This window comes from Apis florea, unplaced genomic scaffold (assembly GCF_048593485.1).
Source record: "Apis florea isolate Af1SG1 unplaced genomic scaffold, ASM4859348v1 contig_3325_pilon, whole genome shotgun sequence".
NCBI lineage: Eukaryota > Metazoa > Arthropoda > Insecta > Hymenoptera > Apidae > Apis > Apis florea.
Window position 1 is genome coordinate 766,731 of NW_028256738.1, and position 19,723 is coordinate 786,453.

At 29.3% G+C, this 19,723-nt stretch overlaps 3 protein-coding genes and 1 long non-coding RNA gene across 6 annotated transcripts; 2 read left to right on the plus strand and 2 right to left on the minus strand.

The window, feature by feature from the left end:
* The first annotated feature begins 482 nt into the window (after positions 1-482).
* Positions 483-4,650, plus strand: LOC105736526 (uncharacterized). 2 transcript variants are annotated; one of them, XM_086911562.1, is made up of 3 exons: positions 483-728; positions 2,380-3,218; positions 3,596-4,650. In XM_086911562.1, exons 2-3 carry the CDS (start codon positions 2,384-2,386, stop codon positions 4,141-4,143), a joined length of 1,383 nt encoding a protein of 460 aa, XP_086767688.1. In that variant the 5' UTR covers positions 483-728; positions 2,380-2,383; the 3' UTR covers positions 4,144-4,650. The 2 variants fall into 2 exon arrangements, with proteins under 2 accessions (XP_086767688.1, XP_086767687.1); XM_086911561.1 differs by having other exon boundaries at positions 536-728; positions 3,593-4,650.
* On the minus strand, positions 2,042-4,038 carry LOC116415030 (uncharacterized). The gene is made up of 4 exons (XR_004225587.2): positions 3,898-4,038; positions 3,620-3,808; positions 2,368-2,510; positions 2,042-2,284 (listed from the first exon to the last, which is right to left on the minus strand). It is a non-coding gene; the product is annotated as an uncharacterized LOC116415030 (long non-coding RNA).
* Positions 4,651-7,130: 2,480 nt separating the features above from the next.
* On the minus strand, positions 7,131-10,555 carry LOC100872861 (haloacid dehalogenase-like hydrolase domain-containing 5). The gene is made up of 3 exons (XM_003697207.4): positions 10,413-10,555; positions 8,820-9,634; positions 7,131-8,731 (listed from the first exon to the last, which is right to left on the minus strand). Exons 1-3 carry the CDS (start codon positions 10,467-10,469, stop codon positions 8,419-8,421), a joined length of 1,185 nt encoding a protein of 394 aa, XP_003697255.3. The 5' UTR covers positions 10,470-10,555; the 3' UTR covers positions 7,131-8,418.
* An 86-nt stretch (positions 10,556-10,641) lies between these two features.
* eIF2D (eukaryotic translation initiation factor 2D) lies at positions 10,642-13,964 on the plus strand. 2 transcript variants are annotated; one of them, XM_012491458.3, is made up of 9 exons: positions 10,776-10,840; positions 11,051-11,259; positions 11,333-11,720; positions 11,805-12,431; positions 12,503-12,648; positions 12,819-12,899; positions 12,967-13,171; positions 13,260-13,428; positions 13,506-13,964. In XM_012491458.3, exons 2-9 carry the CDS (start codon positions 11,204-11,206, stop codon positions 13,580-13,582), a joined length of 1,749 nt encoding a protein of 582 aa, XP_012346912.2. In that variant the 5' UTR covers positions 10,776-10,840; positions 11,051-11,203; the 3' UTR covers positions 13,583-13,964. The 2 variants fall into 2 exon arrangements, with proteins under 2 accessions (XP_012346911.2, XP_012346912.2); XM_012491457.3 differs by having other exon boundaries at positions 10,642-11,259; positions 12,711-12,899.
* The last annotated feature ends 5,759 nt before the right edge of the window (positions 13,965-19,723 follow it).

Here is a 19,723-nt window from a genome sequence, read left to right on the forward strand (position 1 = left end):
TGCAGAAAAAGTTATTGATCAAACGGTAATTGCGGAAGAATCAATGTTTCCCAAGGATGTCTTGAATTCCTTGAAAATTACACAATTTTGCATTTCGTTAATGCTTTTGCTCAAGAGAGTCTATACATGATCATAATAATAAAATAACACGTGATCTTATAAATATATCTTTGGAAATTTTTCTATCTATATTATTTTAATATTTTATCACAATTAAGTAAACAAGAATAAGATATTTTCATTCATTAATTTAGGTCACTCCTGTCATCAAACGATAGAGAAACCATAATCGATTGAACCCCACTTATTCAAGAACAGTTTGCATTCTTTACTCGATTTTCACTCACGGTTCACTTTCTCCTGGAACATTTGTGACAAAAGAGTAGAGACCATTGTCAAGGAAAAGGAACGAAATGGTTCGCGAGATCACTGAACAAAATGAAAGGAATACACACGTTGGTTAACAGCAATTTCGTCCAGGTAATAAACGACAAGGGGACGGGTTTATAAGCTTGCAGAGAAGGTAGGGAGAGTCGAAGTGAATGGCTTTCTCATCGTGGATCTTCAGTATTCCTGGTTCCAGTCGGACCGATGGATGGTCTCCTCTTGTACGCTATTTGTTATAACAGCTGAATCTGTCAAGTCGGTGTTCAATGTAATTAAGAAATTTGTGACGAGACGAGAAATTTAGTGCTTGAATTATTGAAACATCGTTACATCGTACAATTGTAAGTAAAATTCCAAAAATTTTTATTTGTTTCTAATTAATTTTCGATCGAAGATATTTAAAATGCGATATATTTTTCAAAATGTTTTTTTTTCAATTGGTAATAAATAAAAATTATTATTTATCTAATTATTATCTAAAATTATGGATAAAGCTATAAATAAAATATTATTAATAAAATTTATATTTCGTTCAAAATTAATGTGTTTTTTTTTTTTTAATTTATGATGACAAATATATATATATATATATATGAAAAATCATTAAAATGAACAATAGCAATTAAAAATATCATGGCTATATTTTTATTTTTTATTTAAAATTTCATAATTAAATAATTATTTTTATGGTACTTGACATTTCTATTTCTTTTGTTCTTATGAATCTTATAAAAAATTATGCACTTAAAACCCATTCTAATTTATTTGTGTTGTAATGTATTGTAATGTTAGTTTGCTTTTCATTGCCGACATAAGACACGTTCCATGAATGGTGTCAATAGTCCTTGTCAACCAGTAAAAAGAAATCAAGGCGTTTTTTTGAATTTCGGCCAATCGCTGAATTTATAATGAATTAACGGTTTTTAGAAAGTTCCACAGGATAGAATTTTACTAAAAATTCTAAGATGAAAATTAAACCATTAATGACCATTTTAAACAGCAATAAAAATGAATATCAACAGCTCATACATTTAAATTCGTATAAAATAATTCCAGAATCAATCGAAAATGAAATGGATAGACGTACTAGTTTCTTATATGAAAATTTCTTTGACAAAAGTTGAAAAAAAATTGATCTTAAACAAGAAGAATAATATGCAAGTGTAGTCATTTTCTCTCAATGATTTTTTCTCCACTATTTTAGTCAAAAATGTAATTTCAAAAATCATAGTTTATGTATAATAGATATGTGATATGTGATCTATGTCCTCTGGTAATGTCTCGATTCATAATTCACCGGTTTATTTCATGAAATTCAAATAGAAATGTTTTATAGATTTATTTACGATTCTCTTTCTTATGAAAGATTTACGATTTTGAAGCAATAAGACTTCCATGATAAATAAAAAAGAATAGTAGATATATAATTTTAATGACGTGACAAAAGAAATATCTTTATCGGGAAGCGATTAATGAAAACGTGTTTCATATCAGCGTGATTATGTTCACCTTGACCGAAGAAAGTGTTACGCTGGTCTTTAACCCATGTCGATCGATTCATCATGAATGTACAATCGATCTACTTTTCCATATATTTCAATTAAACTGCAAAATGAAATATTATATAATATTAATTCTAAGATTAGCTCAATGATTAATTATCGTAACAAATATATATTTATATGGAATATAAATAATAAAATTAAAATTTTTATAACTCGTTCCTTTCTTTTCGTTGGCCAGCGATAGAATGATAAAACGACAAAACGCTTCCAAGTATTAATTTTTTTTTCTGTTCGTTAGTCAAGTTAATTACAATTATTGAAATTAATTAATTACTTGAAATTATTAATCAATAAACTCCTTCTAAAAGTTTTTGTTATTCATACGAATTTTGCTAGAAATAATAAATATATACGTTATTCTATTTTTATTCTAAAAATTCGATTTTGAAAAATGTTCAAAAGTTAGTAGATTTACCATTAATTCCAGAATCATGAACCTGTTGGCAACGATCTTGTTGGTCCTCGTGGTAGGACTAGTCAATGGTCAATTAAACTTCGAGGGTAATCCGTTGACGGAAAACACCGAGTACACGGCCGTGGAATCACGACTCTTCGAAACTGCAAGACAAAAAATGAGAACAGAGAACATGACGAATATTGCGACAGAATCTTCTCAAAAGTTTTCATCATCGGCCCCAAATGTTAATAATTCGACCCAAACCGCAAATCCGATAAAAATCGATGATCATGCAATCATCCAAAGAGATTTATATAATTTGTCGTATCCATCGAAACAAGAGAAGATCGTTCAAACAGGTCGACATTTGTCTACAAATACCAACAATCAAGGAATCACCTCCAAGGCTCAAGTAGCGTTGAACACTTTTCTAAATTCCAAAACGCCAGAAGAGTCGCGGCTGTCTTTAGATCATTATTTACGAAGCAAAGAAAATATCAAGAACGTCGAACCAATAGTCGCTAATGAACAACAATTAACGCAACAATTAGTTAATCAGCAACCCATATCCTCCTCGGTGAATCAACATTTGACTGCACAACTTATGCAACAAAGACAGACATTGCAACCTTTTCCAGTTAATCAACCGACCTACAATTCGCCTGTGAACCCGATAGATATTCATTCGGCTATATCAAATCCAATATCTATACCTTTAATGCAACAATCGTACGCGCCTGGAATTCAAGCGAGGAACGATGTCTTTTATCCTGGATGGTATCAACGTATGAGAAAAGTGCACGGAAAACCGTTTCCTTATGCACAATCTAGGGTTGGATCGGGGATATATGTTGGTCCTGTTCCTCCAGGTGAGACATTTCGACCGTGTTTTCGTAATCCTTGAAATCTCGTGTCACATATGAAAAGAGGTCAAAGTACTTTATATAATAATTTAATTTATTTCATTGCAATATTCTGATTAAGCATCTTATTTCTATTTTATTTCTATTGAAACTTTCAACTATCTCGAAATGTTAACCATAGTAAGGAAACAGGTTTAGCAATCGAGAGTTACATCGTTCAGGAAACTTGTTTTAATGCAATTCGCATTGTAAGAACTTCTTAATTAGAGGATTTGTGAGAATTTTCTTATTCAATGCAATAATTGATTATTTTCACTTGAGATTAAATAAAAATTCATTTTAATCAGTAGGTAATTAATTTTGCAATCAAATTTCTTAAGCAGTACCGTTCAAGCAGAAAGGCTCACCTGTTGAAGTGATCTACACGAAGCCACCAGGATTTCATCGTGGTCCACCAATTATCAACAACCATCCTATCCCATATGAAGACGCTGCTTGGTTCCCCGAAGTTGATCATCCACCGTCATCGAATAAAGATATCTACTATTCTCAACTATACGCCCAATCGTACGATCCTTATTATTACAATTATATCGCTAAAACGGGAAAGATAAAACCTCATTTGTATGGAAAATTGGGTAAGTATCACGAAGAGGAAGACGATGGTATTTGGTCAGAATTGTACCAAGGATTCAAGAAACACGGTTTAAAAAATATTATGACACCAACGTTCCTCTTGGGAATGACTCTTCCCGTGGTCACTCTAATGCTCACTGCGCTCGTGCAGAAAAGATCCTTCGCTAGGTCGGATTCGAGAAAATTCTCGACACGAGAGGAGACGATCCAAGATTATCTGGAACAAGTTCAAAGAGCTGTAGAATGTTATGAAAAGAAAAGAAGGAAGAGAGACACGAATGTAGATGAGTGTTAGAGTTATAACTACCTTTAATTCCATTAATTTATTAAATACGAATGGATGATCAAAGAAATGGAGAGGACGTCTTATGTACATACCTTATGTAATATAAAAAAATAATAATGAGGGGAACATTCACAGGATTAACAAGAATAGAGATTGTTTTCTCTTTGCAATCGATGATTTATATCGTGTGATTAATTAAATCGTTAAATCGTGGTACTACGAGATATCAAATGGAAGAAGGTGACAGTGAAACGTTTTCCGTGATGAGAGTGGACGATGCGAGAAACCAACTTTCGCGGGTCAATTATATCTGTGACCCTGTTCGCATTTACGTACGTGCTCGTGGGTGTGCAATTTGTATATCGAGATAGCGAATTACTTTTACTTTTCCATAATAAATTGTTCGATCAAATGAATTTTCTAGTAGTAATTAAATTATAGATGCATACATATACATGTATAAATAGAGAACGAGATTGGGAAATACAAAAATATTAAAATTATATATTATATTATTGTCTATTTTTTTAATTCCTTTGATATATCATACTTGAAATATTTTTCTTTCCTTTCTTCTCTTCTCTTTTAAGTAGGAAAAGACGTTCAAACGGGCAGTGATCTTCGACCTATATTTTAGTATTATGTGTACTCTGACGAGTGCTGAATTTTAAATTAGAAATGACATCCACGATTTGTTGCACCGCAAATCGTGCATCATGGCACAGAAATGGATAACCGGTTTGATTATTTATTGGGTGGATCGTGCAAAGTGTTACGCATTGATTTCGATGAAATTTTAAACGAAATTCTATTGTGAATTATTTAATATTGCATCTTTCGTTGCTTCTTTACTTTTAAATTCACTCAAGATTTCTTTCCTTTTTCAATATTTCTTTTATATCTTCTAAATTATTAAATTGCTATAAAGAAAATGATCCAATTTATTGAATTTTAATTTTCTACGATTATTAATTCCTATTAATATGAAAACAATATTCATAAATGATCGACCAGTAAATGTATCGATCTTATTTTTATTGAATGTTATTTATCTTGTACAAACAATTAAATCCTTTTTTTCGTTTAATCTCAAAATATTAAGGTCAATTTTTAATCTTCTTCTTTATCAATATTAAATATGATAATGGAATCATTTTTTTTTTTTATTATAAATTTTTTACTACAAAATGATTTCTTGAGATCGATGATTATTTGAAAAATATATTCGTTATGTTTTTATTCCGTTCCGTTATGCTATGACATAACTCGAATACACGATGTTGATTAGTAATGTGACGATAAGGTCAATTACGATAACTCGACCATTAATGAACTCGTAAATTAAAATCATATGGAATAAAGCGACTCGTTTGGTATCCGAGAAAAAGCTTATGCAAACTTCATCCCAAAGAAATCTCGGTCGATTTCTTCTCTTGCCGGAAATGCCTGAATGTACATAGAACCGTTCCACTTAACCTGTTGAATTTTACTAACATGGCTGTTAGGATATATTCTTAGACTTTTAAAAAAGGCGAGACACCCATCGAATCTTTGGATGACATTGAAGTAGCAGACATACTTATTCAAAACCGGTTTTCAAACTTGCACTCCAAATGATAAAAATCTAGTTATTTCTTTATCGGTATTAATATTTTTTCATTATTTAATATGAAATATTATTTCTTTTCTTTAAAGCTTTTTCGTTTATATATTGATAATAGATATAAAATCCATATATATATATATATATTTTTAATCATAATCATGCACAATTATATGCATTCAAATAAATATCGATCAATATTCAATGATTCTTCAACCTGAAACTAAATTTATTCTTGGTGAAGATCTATTAACCGATATATAATTGAATTATTTCATCAAACGATTGACGGTTTAATTCACGGGTCATGAGATCCAGACGTTCTGCACGTTCCATCATAATCAAAAGCAATTACTAATTTCATCTCAATTTTCTGCACATCATTAACGAAAAAAAAAAAAGCATTGTTCAATTTACAATAGTAACGTCTATGCAATACGTTTTTTTATTACTTACCAATCCTCCGTTGGAGAAATAGCAGAGAAAGTATATGATGAATATTAACGCGAGAGGAAAATACATTTTCGTTCGACAAAATTATATTGTTAATTACAAGATCTAAAAGATAATTTGTTAACAAAAAATATATTGTATATTTTATTGTACCTAGTTTCTACAATTAAAACTTGTTATGATAAGCAAAAGGGATTTAATTAATAAATGCCCTTATTTTAATAATAATAATTGAAATTTCAGCAGCCTGATAAATTATATAAATCGCTTTTGTTACGAAAATATATTACAATTAAAATGAATGTTCCATTAGTCGTTTGAATACAGTCAAAGTTGCTTATAACAAAAATAAATCAAATGTGTTTTTATTGTTTTTTCTTTTGCTTACTTTAATAAAATATTAGCGATTATTTTTTTTATTCATGATTTGAAAATTGAAAGAAAATATACATTTCACAATTCGTGTGCAAAGAAAAAAAAATTATTCATTTAACTAGACTAAATTACATATGTTAAAATTTGTTTAAAATAAAATAAAATAATCAAGATTTTTATGCATGTTTTATATCTCTTAATATGTGATATATCCACATGCGATTTTCGAAAATTGTCTTTGAGAAGAAAACAAATTTTCGAAATATTACTTTTCTTTAACTTTCTTCCAGAAAAAGAAAATTAAAAAAAAATGTTTTTTGGCACACTTTGTAACTTTCATAGAATAAATAAAAGGATGAAAGATAATACATGGAAGATAATACAAAATATGTAAATTCTAATTAATTCCATGAAAGTCACATAAGTTTTTTTATGGATATAATATGTATCAGGCGCTTGTAAAATTATAACTAAAAAAAAAAAAAAAAAAAAAAAAAAAACAATGTAACTCTTGTATTGCTTTCAATCTTAGTATGCAACACTACACATATTACGTATATATGTATAACTGTGTATAATTGTTCTTTATTATCTATACAGGCATCACAAAACCCTATTCTTTCACACAATTTTAAATAATATTTTATTTTTCGAAAAAGAAACAAGAACAATGATTATTTTCTTATTCTCTTCTTTTAATTTATTAATATTAACGCAAATTATAACACTGATACCAGTAAATATTTATTATTGATTTGATTCTACATAGATGTCAGTCTTCATCTCAGCTGACGTCTATTTTGTCTTTTTTTTACCATCAGCTGTGGCAAATATTCTTGTGTAATATCGGTTTATATTATTTTTTATAATTTGTTTGATGCATCCAGTGTTGTATTCTTTCTTATTCTTTCAATGATTACATGTACAAAAATAAAGATTGACAAAGTAAAATTATCTAAAATTTAACAATTGCATATTTTTTGCATTGATAAGAATTACGAATTGCTATATATAATAACATTGCTACATATAATGAAACTGCGACTAGACGAAATCTTGTGTATAAAGCGATATTAGCCAATAAACGCTAAAAATAATGCATTTGTAATACATCTACTGTTAGATTACAATTTTTCTTAATCGAAACAATTGCATATAGTTTATATTGTTTTTTCTTTTTCATTTTTTAATTCATTTTTTTCAAATTGAAACTAAATTTTTAATTCGTATGATCTACCGTCACAATATGATAAAATTAAACGAGACATTAAAATTTAATCATTACATTGTATAATGTCATCATAATAAATCTTGAATTTAAAATTATACGAATGTATATATCTATTCTATATATAAATGAATATATGTACATATATTATCTTCAAAAAATTTTCTAAATATTACACATGTATAACATAAATAATAAAAATTTCAAATATACATAAAAATCTATATAGATTGAAAGACCATTTTTAATGTATTCAATATTTCTAATATAAATTGTTGTACTGTCTGCTAATATCATTGACTTGCAATGATAATTTCTTAATTGATTAGTAAAGATTACTGTAAATATAATATTTTCTTTTTCTTCTTTAATAAAATATCAAATAAAAATATTAATGAAAATGATTAAAAAAAAAAAGCGCCAAATAAAGTATCTTAAGCAATTAGTTACAGTAATCCTATTTTTCAACGTTCTTGCCTCCAAAAAAAGGCTATCGAATTAACATGATACTTACGTGATATTTAGCAATGATATATATAATTTCTTACATCTCTTCTTTTTATCTTAATCAATATTAGGATGAACAGTCCAAGTCTAAAAAGATGTTCTATAGCATTATATCAATTCAGTCAAATTTTTCTTCCTTAAACGCGACGTTAATAGCTTCGCCAACGTGTTTTACTATGAATGCAGGCTTGCCAAGACCATCTTCAACTGGTAAGAAGTCTCTAGGACTATGCTCAGATATAAAATCAGAATCTCGTTGATGAACACCAGTTTCAACTAAAATACTAATACAAGCTTTTGCATTGGGTGGTTTGATATCCTTGTCAAGTAATTTCTTCAATTTATCAGATTTTAATGCATCCTCTTTTGCACAATAAGATAAATATTTATCGTACAAATTTGCACCAAAAATATCAGTGTTGATGTTATCTCTATAAAATACAAATTTAATTTAATTATATGTTCATTTTAATTCTTAAAATTTTGTTAGTTTTTTAATATCTTCAATGGATTAATTACCCAATAGCATATATGGTGTTAACATTATCTATACCAATACTTTTAGCATGTTCATGAAGCATATAATTTGCATGATAATATGTTACTTCACTAGGTTTTCCGATTAGAGCAGAATATATCATATCTTTTCCTGTAATCTTTTTATATAATGATTCTAAACAAAGTAGAAAAGTACCATGACCATATCTAGGAATCGGTGCTTCTGATACCCATAATAAATCCATATTACATGCCAAGATTGGAATGTGTGGATATGGAATATCGTCAAGCAAACCAGTAGGCATGCCATTAGTCATTAAAAGATCTATTATAAGTTGTAATGGGGTTTCCCAAGAAACGGGTTCACTAAATAATACAATGGCTTCTATTCTAGGAAACTTGGGATCCACAGGACCACATATTGGATTTCTCTTTTCCATATTTACATAATCTAAACAAGGAAAATTTTGCACTAATTCTTGAATAGTTACTGTTTTTTGAAAACCCAATTCCTTAGCTATTTCTTTGATTGGTCCTTGACCAGATATTAGTACTTGTTTATTATGAAATTGATTAAATAATTTTAATGGTGAATGAGCCATAACAACTTGTGATTCTTTTACTTCAAATCCTATCCATTTAGATAAATCTGCTGCCTTTTGACTACGCAATGCGTTTCCACTGTTAGTAACAAATACAGTTGGTACACGGAATTTGCCATCTTTTCCTTGCAGTTGTTTAAAAGCTTCTGATACAGGTGGTAATACTTTTTTGCCACGTACTAATACACCATCAATATCAAAAAGTAAACCAAATTTTGGTTTAATACTTAGATGCTGAAAAAAAATATAATTCTTATATAAAATAAAAAATAAAATAAAATTTTATAATAAATGTTTATTATGTTATTATGTCTTTAAAATAATTAATTTTCTTTAAAATATTATATATTAATTTATATTTTATAATTATATTACAAATAATAATATATAAATTATTATTGTTTACATGTTTTATAAAGAGTTATAGAGTTACTTCATATTTTTGGAGCAAGATATTGATACAGCTATATAGACCTTGAAACAAGATATAAAAATATACTGTTATGTTATGAATGTTATATAGTATATTTTTATACTAATGCATAATGCAATGTTTGACAAATTTTGCATCATTTGTTTTTATCAATTTTTAAAATATTTAAAATTTATAAATTATAAATTTTTGCATAATATTGAAAAATGAATATAAAAAATACAATTTCAAAATTTTTTAATTAAAATAATAAAAATTTGCATTAAATTTGATAATTTGTATTTATGAACAAGTAGTTTATTTAAAAATTCAAATTTTAATCAAAAAGAATTAATTTTAAATATTTTTTAAATAACAAATAGTATTCGAATAGTTCGAGAGAAATGAAATTAACGATAAATAAAAATCTTGTCACAATATCAATTAATTGCGAATGAATGAATCATTATTATATTTTCAATTTATAGTGAATTTAATTTAATCTACGTCATAAACAAAAAAAAAAAGTGAATAACGAATCTACTTTGATGTACAGTAACTAGAATCAAATATAACAATGGCGTGTGAAATGTAACTCACTCTGACCCCCGTGAATCTTACGATGTCTGGTCGTAATAATATTTTCATAATTGCCATTCTAATAGTGGCAATAAATAAATAAGAATACGATGATAATACTTTAAACTTATATTATGTTCAAAGGTTACTTCTCACTGATTGATTATGCATAATGCAATTTTTTGAGGTTATAGTGACCTATAGATCACACAGTGGATTTTATCGTGTTTTTCCTATGTGCCGTAAGAGGACACAGGATACTTTACAATACAACTATCATTATCGTGCATCATATATATTTCATTTTTTTATCATAAATTTTCTTTGAATAAATTCATTTATTCTTTTTTGAATTAATTGATTTAACATTTTTTTCTAGATAAATATTTATCTAAAATATGTAATCTACAAATACACTAGTAATACTTTAGACTGAAGTATTGCATTTGGTAACATCGCTTTTAGTCGAATCGTGATGATATGAATGTACAACAAAAGAAGAATCTTTAATAAATATATTGGAAAAATTGTTAACCCTTTTATCAATTCTAAATTTATTATACATTCTTTTGTTAATTAATTTTTTGTACATTTATGTTTATTTTTCAATTATTGTATGCATATTTCATGAGAATTATATCCATCGTAATAAATTTTAGTTACTTACCTTGATTAAATTTGCAACGATTAAATAATGGGATGAAGGGTTGGATAACCTGTGTAATCTTGAGTATAGTCAAATTTTTATCCGTACAGTTTTGTTAAAGACTTTGCTGAACAAACTTTGTTTTTATATTTTGTATGAAATCAAAATGTTTATAAAATCGTTTAAAGTAAAATCTAACAATCAATTGAAAGGAACAGAAAGGTTAGTATAATTTAATTTATATTCTCAACAATTTATATTATATTACATATATATTATTATTGTCTTTAATTAGGAAAAAATTATGTGAAGAAATTTTAGCAGTATATCCCACATTGACAGATGAAGAGACACAAACGTTAATTCCTAAAAAAGAGGCAATAAGTGTTATGAAAATTGTAACTCACAATGGTCATTTAGGAAAAATTTATTGTGTAGCTAAAATACCTATGTTTTTTGAACTTGAATCTTTACATCAAGCAATATTACCTACCATATATACTTTATGGCATCATCCAAATTTATTAAAAACTTTTACAACATATCCTCCAGTTATATCAAAATTAATAGGTGGTGCAGATTTAATGTTGCCTGGTGTCTATTTGAAAGAACCTGTGACATTATATTCTTTTGGCAAATTACAAAAGGGTACACCTGTTTCAATAAATACAGAGGATAATAAGGTATAATATTATATAAGTTTATTTTTCTTTAGTGTATCATATTATAGTTTGATATATAATTTTACTTTTTTTTTTTTAATGTAGGCACCAGTTGCTGTTGGTTTTACTGCACTTTCTAGTGAAGATATGTATATGTCTGGAGGTCATGGAAAATGTGTAGAAATTCTGCATGTAATAGGTGATACATTGTGTCAACTTGGGAAGCCTCCTTTGAGGCCAAATTTAGGGCCACCAAATATTGATATTGATAGTGATAAGATAAAAAATATAGATGAAATAACTGATCAGAAAAATGAGAATAATGAAGAATCACTTATTGAGACAATGAATAATTTAGATATGAATAACGATCTAATATCAGAAACTGAAACTCCTTATGAGGAAGAAAACAAAATGGAAGAATCTGCTAAAATTAAAACTATAGCTACTGATGAAATAGAAATGACTATGGATCCAATAAAAGAAATGGATAATTTGCTTGAATATTGCTTCTTAAAAGCTTGCAAAACTTCAGTAAAACCTAGTGATTTACCAATATTAACATCCAATTTCTTTAAAAACCATTTAATAGCTGCATGTCCATCAAATAAAAACATAGATATAAAAAAAACTCGGTATAAAAAATTATCCTTGTTTTTAGCAGAAATGAAAACAAAAGGAGTTATTAATACCTCTGTTGTTAAAGGTGTTGAAAGTATATTATCAATTAAGGTAAGATTTTGATTAAAATTTTATAGAAATAAATTTTTGCATTCAGAAATTGTAATATCATCTTTTTATAGTTTGATCATCCTCTTCTAAAAGAATTAGTCATTATAGAGGAACCTACATCAACCCAGGAGCCAATTGTTTCCAATGCGGCAGTTGTCTCTGAATGTTATAAAGTGACTGCCGATGTTTTACCAGTACTATCAAAATTTGGATATGAGTGAGTATATAGTGCTACACTCGGGATGTGTCACGTTGCCGCGATACAATAAATGCAAAAAGATTGATTTTCTGTGCAGAGCAGAAGTCGACAACTGTTACATCATATACCATTATGCTGTATTATATGATACGAATTATGTATATTTTACTCCCATACAATGATTGCAGAAAAGGAGACATTATGAAAAGAGCTGAGATCAGAAAATGTTTTACTGAATACGTGAAAGCAGAGAATCTTCAAGATGGAAGGTAAAAAATTAATGATGAAATATATATTTTATTATAATTTTGTTTAATGATAATTTTGTTTGTATAGGATACTGAAACTGAACCCGCAACTCGCAGGTATTATGAAAACTAAAGCGAATGTGGAAACTGTAATGATGGAGGATGGAATAAACAAGTTTATCGGACGTATGACACATATGCATGAAGTTACTTTAGCAGGAAATAAATTGTTACACACGGGTAAATTGGAACCTATTGATATGAGAGTCACTGTTCGATCCGGTGGTAAAAAGGTATAGTAATTGATTTTTTAAAAATTAACATATAAAATTAATTAATGTAGATGTAATGTTGTTAATTATTTATTTAATGTTTATATAGGTAACGTTAGTAAATAATTTGGAAACATTTGGCATAAATGCTAAAGAATTTAGCAAAGAATGTCAGAATATTGGAGCGAGTGCAACAATTACGGATGAACCAGGAAAAAAAACTCCTAGTGTCCTAGTTCAAGGAAATCAAATTTTATATGTCTACAAATTACTTACAGGCAAGTAGTAAAATCGATATTTTATAAGATATTAAAAAATATTTCTATATCTTTTGAAATGAATATTAATTTTTCAGAGAAATACCAAATTAAAAAAAACTATATAAGAGGATTAGAATTCGCTCCAAAGAAACAAGGTTCCCATAAAAAATAAGATATCTTTAAATAGTTATCACGCTATAGATGTGACATGTTATATGAAAAATTATGTTATAAATGATCTATTTTTTATTTATTTAAATATCAATATTTTTCTGTCCATAATTTTTTCATTGTTTGAAAAATTATATATAGCATTCATGATATAACGGGAATATAAAATTCATGAATCGATCGATGTCCTTATTGGATTAGAAATTATTTAATATAGAATCTCGTTATATATGACGCTATTGTAATTATTATAAAAAGCATGCTATCATTTTTGTATATTTTTTTTCTTAAAATAATAATTTTGATTTAACGATTAAATATTAAATATACAAGAACATTTTATGATAAATACTACAACTCATAAATAAATCATTCTCGATTAATTTTTATGTAATCATTTTTATGTATCCTCAACCTTTTAAATAAATAATAAAATAAAAAGATGAAAAGAAACAGATGATTGATCAAAAGAGAATCAAGAATCCAAGTTTGTTAATATAATTTATTGTATATCGAGGTTTCAACATGGAAAAGTACAAATATTGCAATATAGGGCCCGCGAGCTCTCCTCGGGTGGGAGGGAGGGAGGGAGGGAGGAGGGTATAATTCATAGGAAGGAGAGACAACGCACGTTTAAGATATCTTGAGAACTTTTTTTTCCATTTGTTCTGACGAAAATGTGCTTGCTATGCACCAAAAAACCGAGGATATGAGGTATACATATGAAGATCTTACATATTTCCGCTGTTTTTTTCGCTTACCTGGCAACAGGGAAAAGTCAGTGAATTGACAAGACAATCCACCGAAATTTCTTTTGAGTAAAGGAAGGTTCCCTCCTCTCCACGGCCCCCGCATATATTTAATACTCGTTTTGTTCTTTTTTCTGCTACCAGTACGCACGGACGCGTCACGATTTTGGCGCGCGACGCGCACGTGCGTGTCGTGACAGTTATTATTCTTTTTTTTTTCTTTTTTTTTTTTAATCATCATCATTACCATCGTCATCATCATCATTTTCACTTTCTGTTCCTTAACTAAGCAGGCGGCCTCCGGCAACCATGATCGCCCGATTTGATCGATTATTTATCCATTTGATTCATCGATCGAAGAAACGATGAGTTCAGAAAGTATCTTAAAGTACTTATTTCTCAAATTTTTCAACATGTACGACGATATTACTTTCTGATTGGATTGACGGGTTTTTGGGCGGATATGACATAACACTTCGGTGACAGTTCTTTAAATTAATTTTTCAAGATGATACGAATCTCGTACTTTTATAGTCATACGTATATATTCAATATTTAGCGCTTGCTTGCCCGCGAAGTGTTTAATTATATGTAGCTCTCAAAATTTACTTTCTAAGAATCAACTGATCGTTTCTTAAACATCATCGATCATCAAATCGTGATTAAAAACATTCGCGTTTAACGTGAAACATTTCAAAGCACCCTTAAGTTTTTATCTCACTAGCTCTCTCCTTATCCTCAAAATAAATAACTTCGTCCGAGATTATCATCACAATTAGTCAAACTTGATCTTTATTCTCGATCGACGAGCGTTATCACGGCTGCAACAAAGTGCCTTTGTTTCATTCTCTCTTTCTCTCTCTTTTTTTCTCTCTTCTCACATTCTCTCTCTTTCTCTTTATATTCTAAATCGTTTTTTTTTTTCTCTCCTTTTTTGGGAACATATTGCGCCTACCGTTGTTACCTTATTCATCATTGGTTACGATCACAACCGTAATCATCGCTTCAATTGATCATCTGTCATTTATCATAATCGTTCTTCATAATATAATTACTGAAATTTCACCAATACCAACTTTTCTCATCTTTTCTCTAACATCATTCACCCTCGCGCTCATTCTCTCTTTTCTCTCTTGCTCTCTTGTTTTCTTTTACGCTCTCTCTCCCTTTCTCTCTTTTACGTTTTTTTTCTTTCACACTTCCATTCTCTCTCTCTCTCTCTCTCTCTCTCTTATTTCGCCTTCGGAATTTTCATAGTTTTTTTTATGCAACACATAATGCGACTAGGTAGTACAGATTAATTAATAATTAATATTGTTAGTTATACAATAATAACGTATGACTAGACAATGCAAGATAATAATTATATCGTAAATAGTAATAATCATGGATCGCAATTTATATCAACAATTGTGATGGCGCGCACGTGTTTTCGAAAATGTTGCTGTCTGTTTTTTTTTTTTTTTTTTTTTTTTTTTTTTTTTTTTTCCCTTTAAGTCATACTTGTGTCTGTTATGTGCCACAGTGTGCGTGAATGGTCTTCTTTTCTTGTACGTGTGGGTGCTTGTAATCATGTATTTTGTGTGCTTTGATTGTACGCGGATTTGTAGTACATCCAATATAATCTTTCCGTTCCTCCATTTCATTAGATGTTAAAGATACAAGAGTTTATAAATTTGTATGCTTGTAACGTGTATATGTGTGCGTGTGTGTGTATGTATATATGTATGTATCGTGATACGCACCTACATGTGCATATTTGTAATTTCTGTCTCGCGTATGATTATAGAAAAAGTACATTAGTAAGATTCTTGTAAATTCGTGTAAATATTCAACACATTTCTAGTTCGTTGCCCTAAAGTGATTTTGTGAGGCGACGACGAAGAATGCTCGACGGAACCCATTAGGAACGAACATCCCATCGTTGTTTCCTCGGAAAAATGAATTCTGTTCCCTTATGCGGATCGATCATCCGCACGTAAGATACGTATACGTGTATTCATCGATGAAGGAAGTTTGTGTGTTTCAATTTGCTTCGCTTGGCCGGTTACATTTTTTTTTTCTTTTTCTTTTTTTTTTTTTTTTTTTTTTTTTTTTTTCCCCTCTTTTTCCTTAGATCGAATAAACCTCGAATTCGCATTTGATAAATCATGATTACACGTACGCAAAGACGAAAAGATCAATATTATATAGTTATAACATAGAATTAAATGGAAAAAGTACATACAAGAACATACAATCAAACTACTTACGCATAATACTCGACTTTTTTAAATATACGCATAAACATTTAAACGAATATATCTAGATAATAATAGAGCACAATGTCACAAATTATCATAATACTATACTAATTTTAATTGTAATTCGAGGTTTTGAAACTTGAAACTATTACAGACGGACTCGCGTATGCGCATATGTGTGTATGTAATGTATACGTATGTATGTATGTATGTATATGTACGTGTTGTATATGTATATGTAGAGGAAGCTTTTTTGCTCTGTACTACGTAATATTAAATCGGTATCCCGATTAACCTCTTAAAAAGCACGCCCATATATACTTATTGCACAACAATAGCCGTCGCGGTGTTGTATTGAGATGCTTGAAAAATTTCCACGTGAGAAATATATGTGTATAATATAATATAATGTAAATACAATATAATATAATGTAATATAATATAATATAATATAATATAATATAATATAATGTATATATAGATATATCTAACCTCCACATAATACTTCATAATGGGAATTTCTACCTGTAGTTGTATAAATAATACATGTAAGTAATAATCATGCGATAAGTACACAGTAATATGATAAATGACGATAATTAAATACAGATTATACTTATATAGGTTTTAGATTTATTCAACGTTTCGCACCTAGACGAACTTTAAATAAAACCATGCTCGGCCCTATTAGAGAAGGTATACGAAGAAAGTATATCCCGCGAAACACTCGACAAACAAATCATCCATTTTATAATTCGAGAGCGCTTAGTTAATTGAAGATTCTACTCTTTAAGAGGTTAAATGATTTGCTGGCGCAACGTTTCCAACAAGATCGATCAATCGTTAGATCGACGTATCGATCGGATTCAAAAACATGTCGATATATCGATATACGATGGATCGATGGTAACAGTGATTACACGGTATCCTTCGCGGTGATGACAGCCTGCGAAATTGATTCTTCGTGGAATAATTTCATCAGGAGTCCGGTGATGATCATAGATGCTCTTTATTATAAAGATTGAACGTTACGAAAGAAAATATTCTCTACGACGACTGTCACCCACAAACTTGTGAAAGCTTGAAAAGAAACCTTTTGATTCCTATTTTTTTTCTCTCTCTCTCTCTCTCTTTTTTTTCCCCCAATTGCCTTCTCGATTCTAGTCTCGATATGCTGCGATCAAAGCACCAGTCGTTATTTAACAATGAACGTGAATGTTCGTGTCATTCGCGATCGAAGTGATCAACGATATACATATAAAGGTTATTTCGATTCTCTAACGTAAAACAAGCATAACTTGCTCGCTAACGTAGAATTATCGAAGTGGATAATCAAGTGTTTGCTAGCAATTAACGAGGTAATTAGAAAGAGGAAGAAGCTCAGTGTTCCGATGCTTGGTCGATGCGTGAACGTTAGGCCTGTGCACGACCGACAGTAGTTATAGTCCGTGCGTGATCAGACGCAGGCCAAACTTCCTAGCAGAGAAAATAGCATCTCTGCAAAAAAAGATTTTTTTTTTTTTTTTTCTTATTATTTTCTCTTTTCTCCTCGAAAAGAAGAAAAGGACTCTTTTCTTTTTAGAAAATTTTCTGTTTTCTATTCACTCAGCAACTCAATTGAGAGCCATTCGATTGGAAAATAGTACAAGCCCATGCAATATTAGACATGGAATGAAGTTCTTAGTAAAAAGATTTTTCACTTCTTAGAAGTTTTTCTATTCGTCAACTTGACTCGAAGATTGTTCGATCGATCCTAGTATAAACAGGATTCAGTTTTAGATTTTCTTTTATTTGAGTAAAAGTTTTGTCGTTAAATTTCATCTATATTAAATTCACGTATCGTTTCTCAAGCAGAAAATTTCATGTTTTTTGTGTAATCTTACGTTAATTGGATAATTTGTAACATAACATAAACGATGATATTTCCATGTTCATAAACTATCAACCGATCGAAAAACGATACTCGAATCAAGCAATCAATCCTTTCACAAATCAGTCTTACTTTGTCTACACCCACAGATTTCCCTCGACCACCCCTCCATCCCACCCTAAACATTTGTTTAATAATAAATAATCGCTATATACTTTTTTTTTTTTTTTTTAAATTGTAAATCGTCCCATCGATAATCGATCTATCACGATTCTCGCGTTCACCGCTGGATGTAAAGCGTACGAATTTTTGGTATTCCCCCTTTTTTTTTTTCTTATAATTCCATCTCTGGCGACATTTAATCGCTACAATACATATATCTTATATACGTTCGCAAATCATTATCACGTATGATTTCATGCAGTCCATCTTGCGGAATGTTCGATGATATTACATTTAACATTTATATTTAAATTTGTTCTTTAGCGGAGAACGTTCCCGTAAATTCGACAGTATTTTTATTCTGGAATCGTTCCATAATTACTGGAAGCATCAAAAACTTTGGCGAGAATCATCGAAGTTTAATCCCTTGCTAACAAACTCCCCGATCACTTGACTTTTTTTTCAGAAAAGAGAAAATTAGGAGATATAGTACCTTAATTGCATCGAAGTTTACGGGGTTTATTTATAAATGTTCTTCCCTTCTTCTTTCTAATAATGGTACGCGATGCTAAGTTATTATCGTATTTTATTGGCATAAGGATTAAATTTCGTGTTCAAGTCGAATCGGAATTCTCGCTCGAGTGATTTAATCCCATTGTACGTATATATAATAAAACAGAAACAAGTGAAGGAAAACGCGTGCACGCGTGTATCGAAATCTCTTTGTGAAAAAATTCTTTGGTAAAAAAAAGTCCTTGGATTTTCATTATTCGTTTCAATATTCGTTTTTCTCTTCCCCTCGTTATCTTAATATCTTACTTGTTCTCGTCCATTTTCTTTCCCATTTCGACGATCTAATGCCTAATCGTTTATTAATCTTATAGTAGTTTTACCATACAGTTTATACCACTGTGTGTTACATCCTGTGTCTCATTATCGTCTAATAATTTCACATTCAAATAGTGTCTTTATTATCAGTTACGGCTAAATATCGCTATTAATATCGTATTAATACCGCTATTAAAACCCGTCATAAAATACATTACTCTATTATAATTCATGTTTTTCATTATTATTATTATTATTATTATTATTATTATTATTATTATTTATTTATT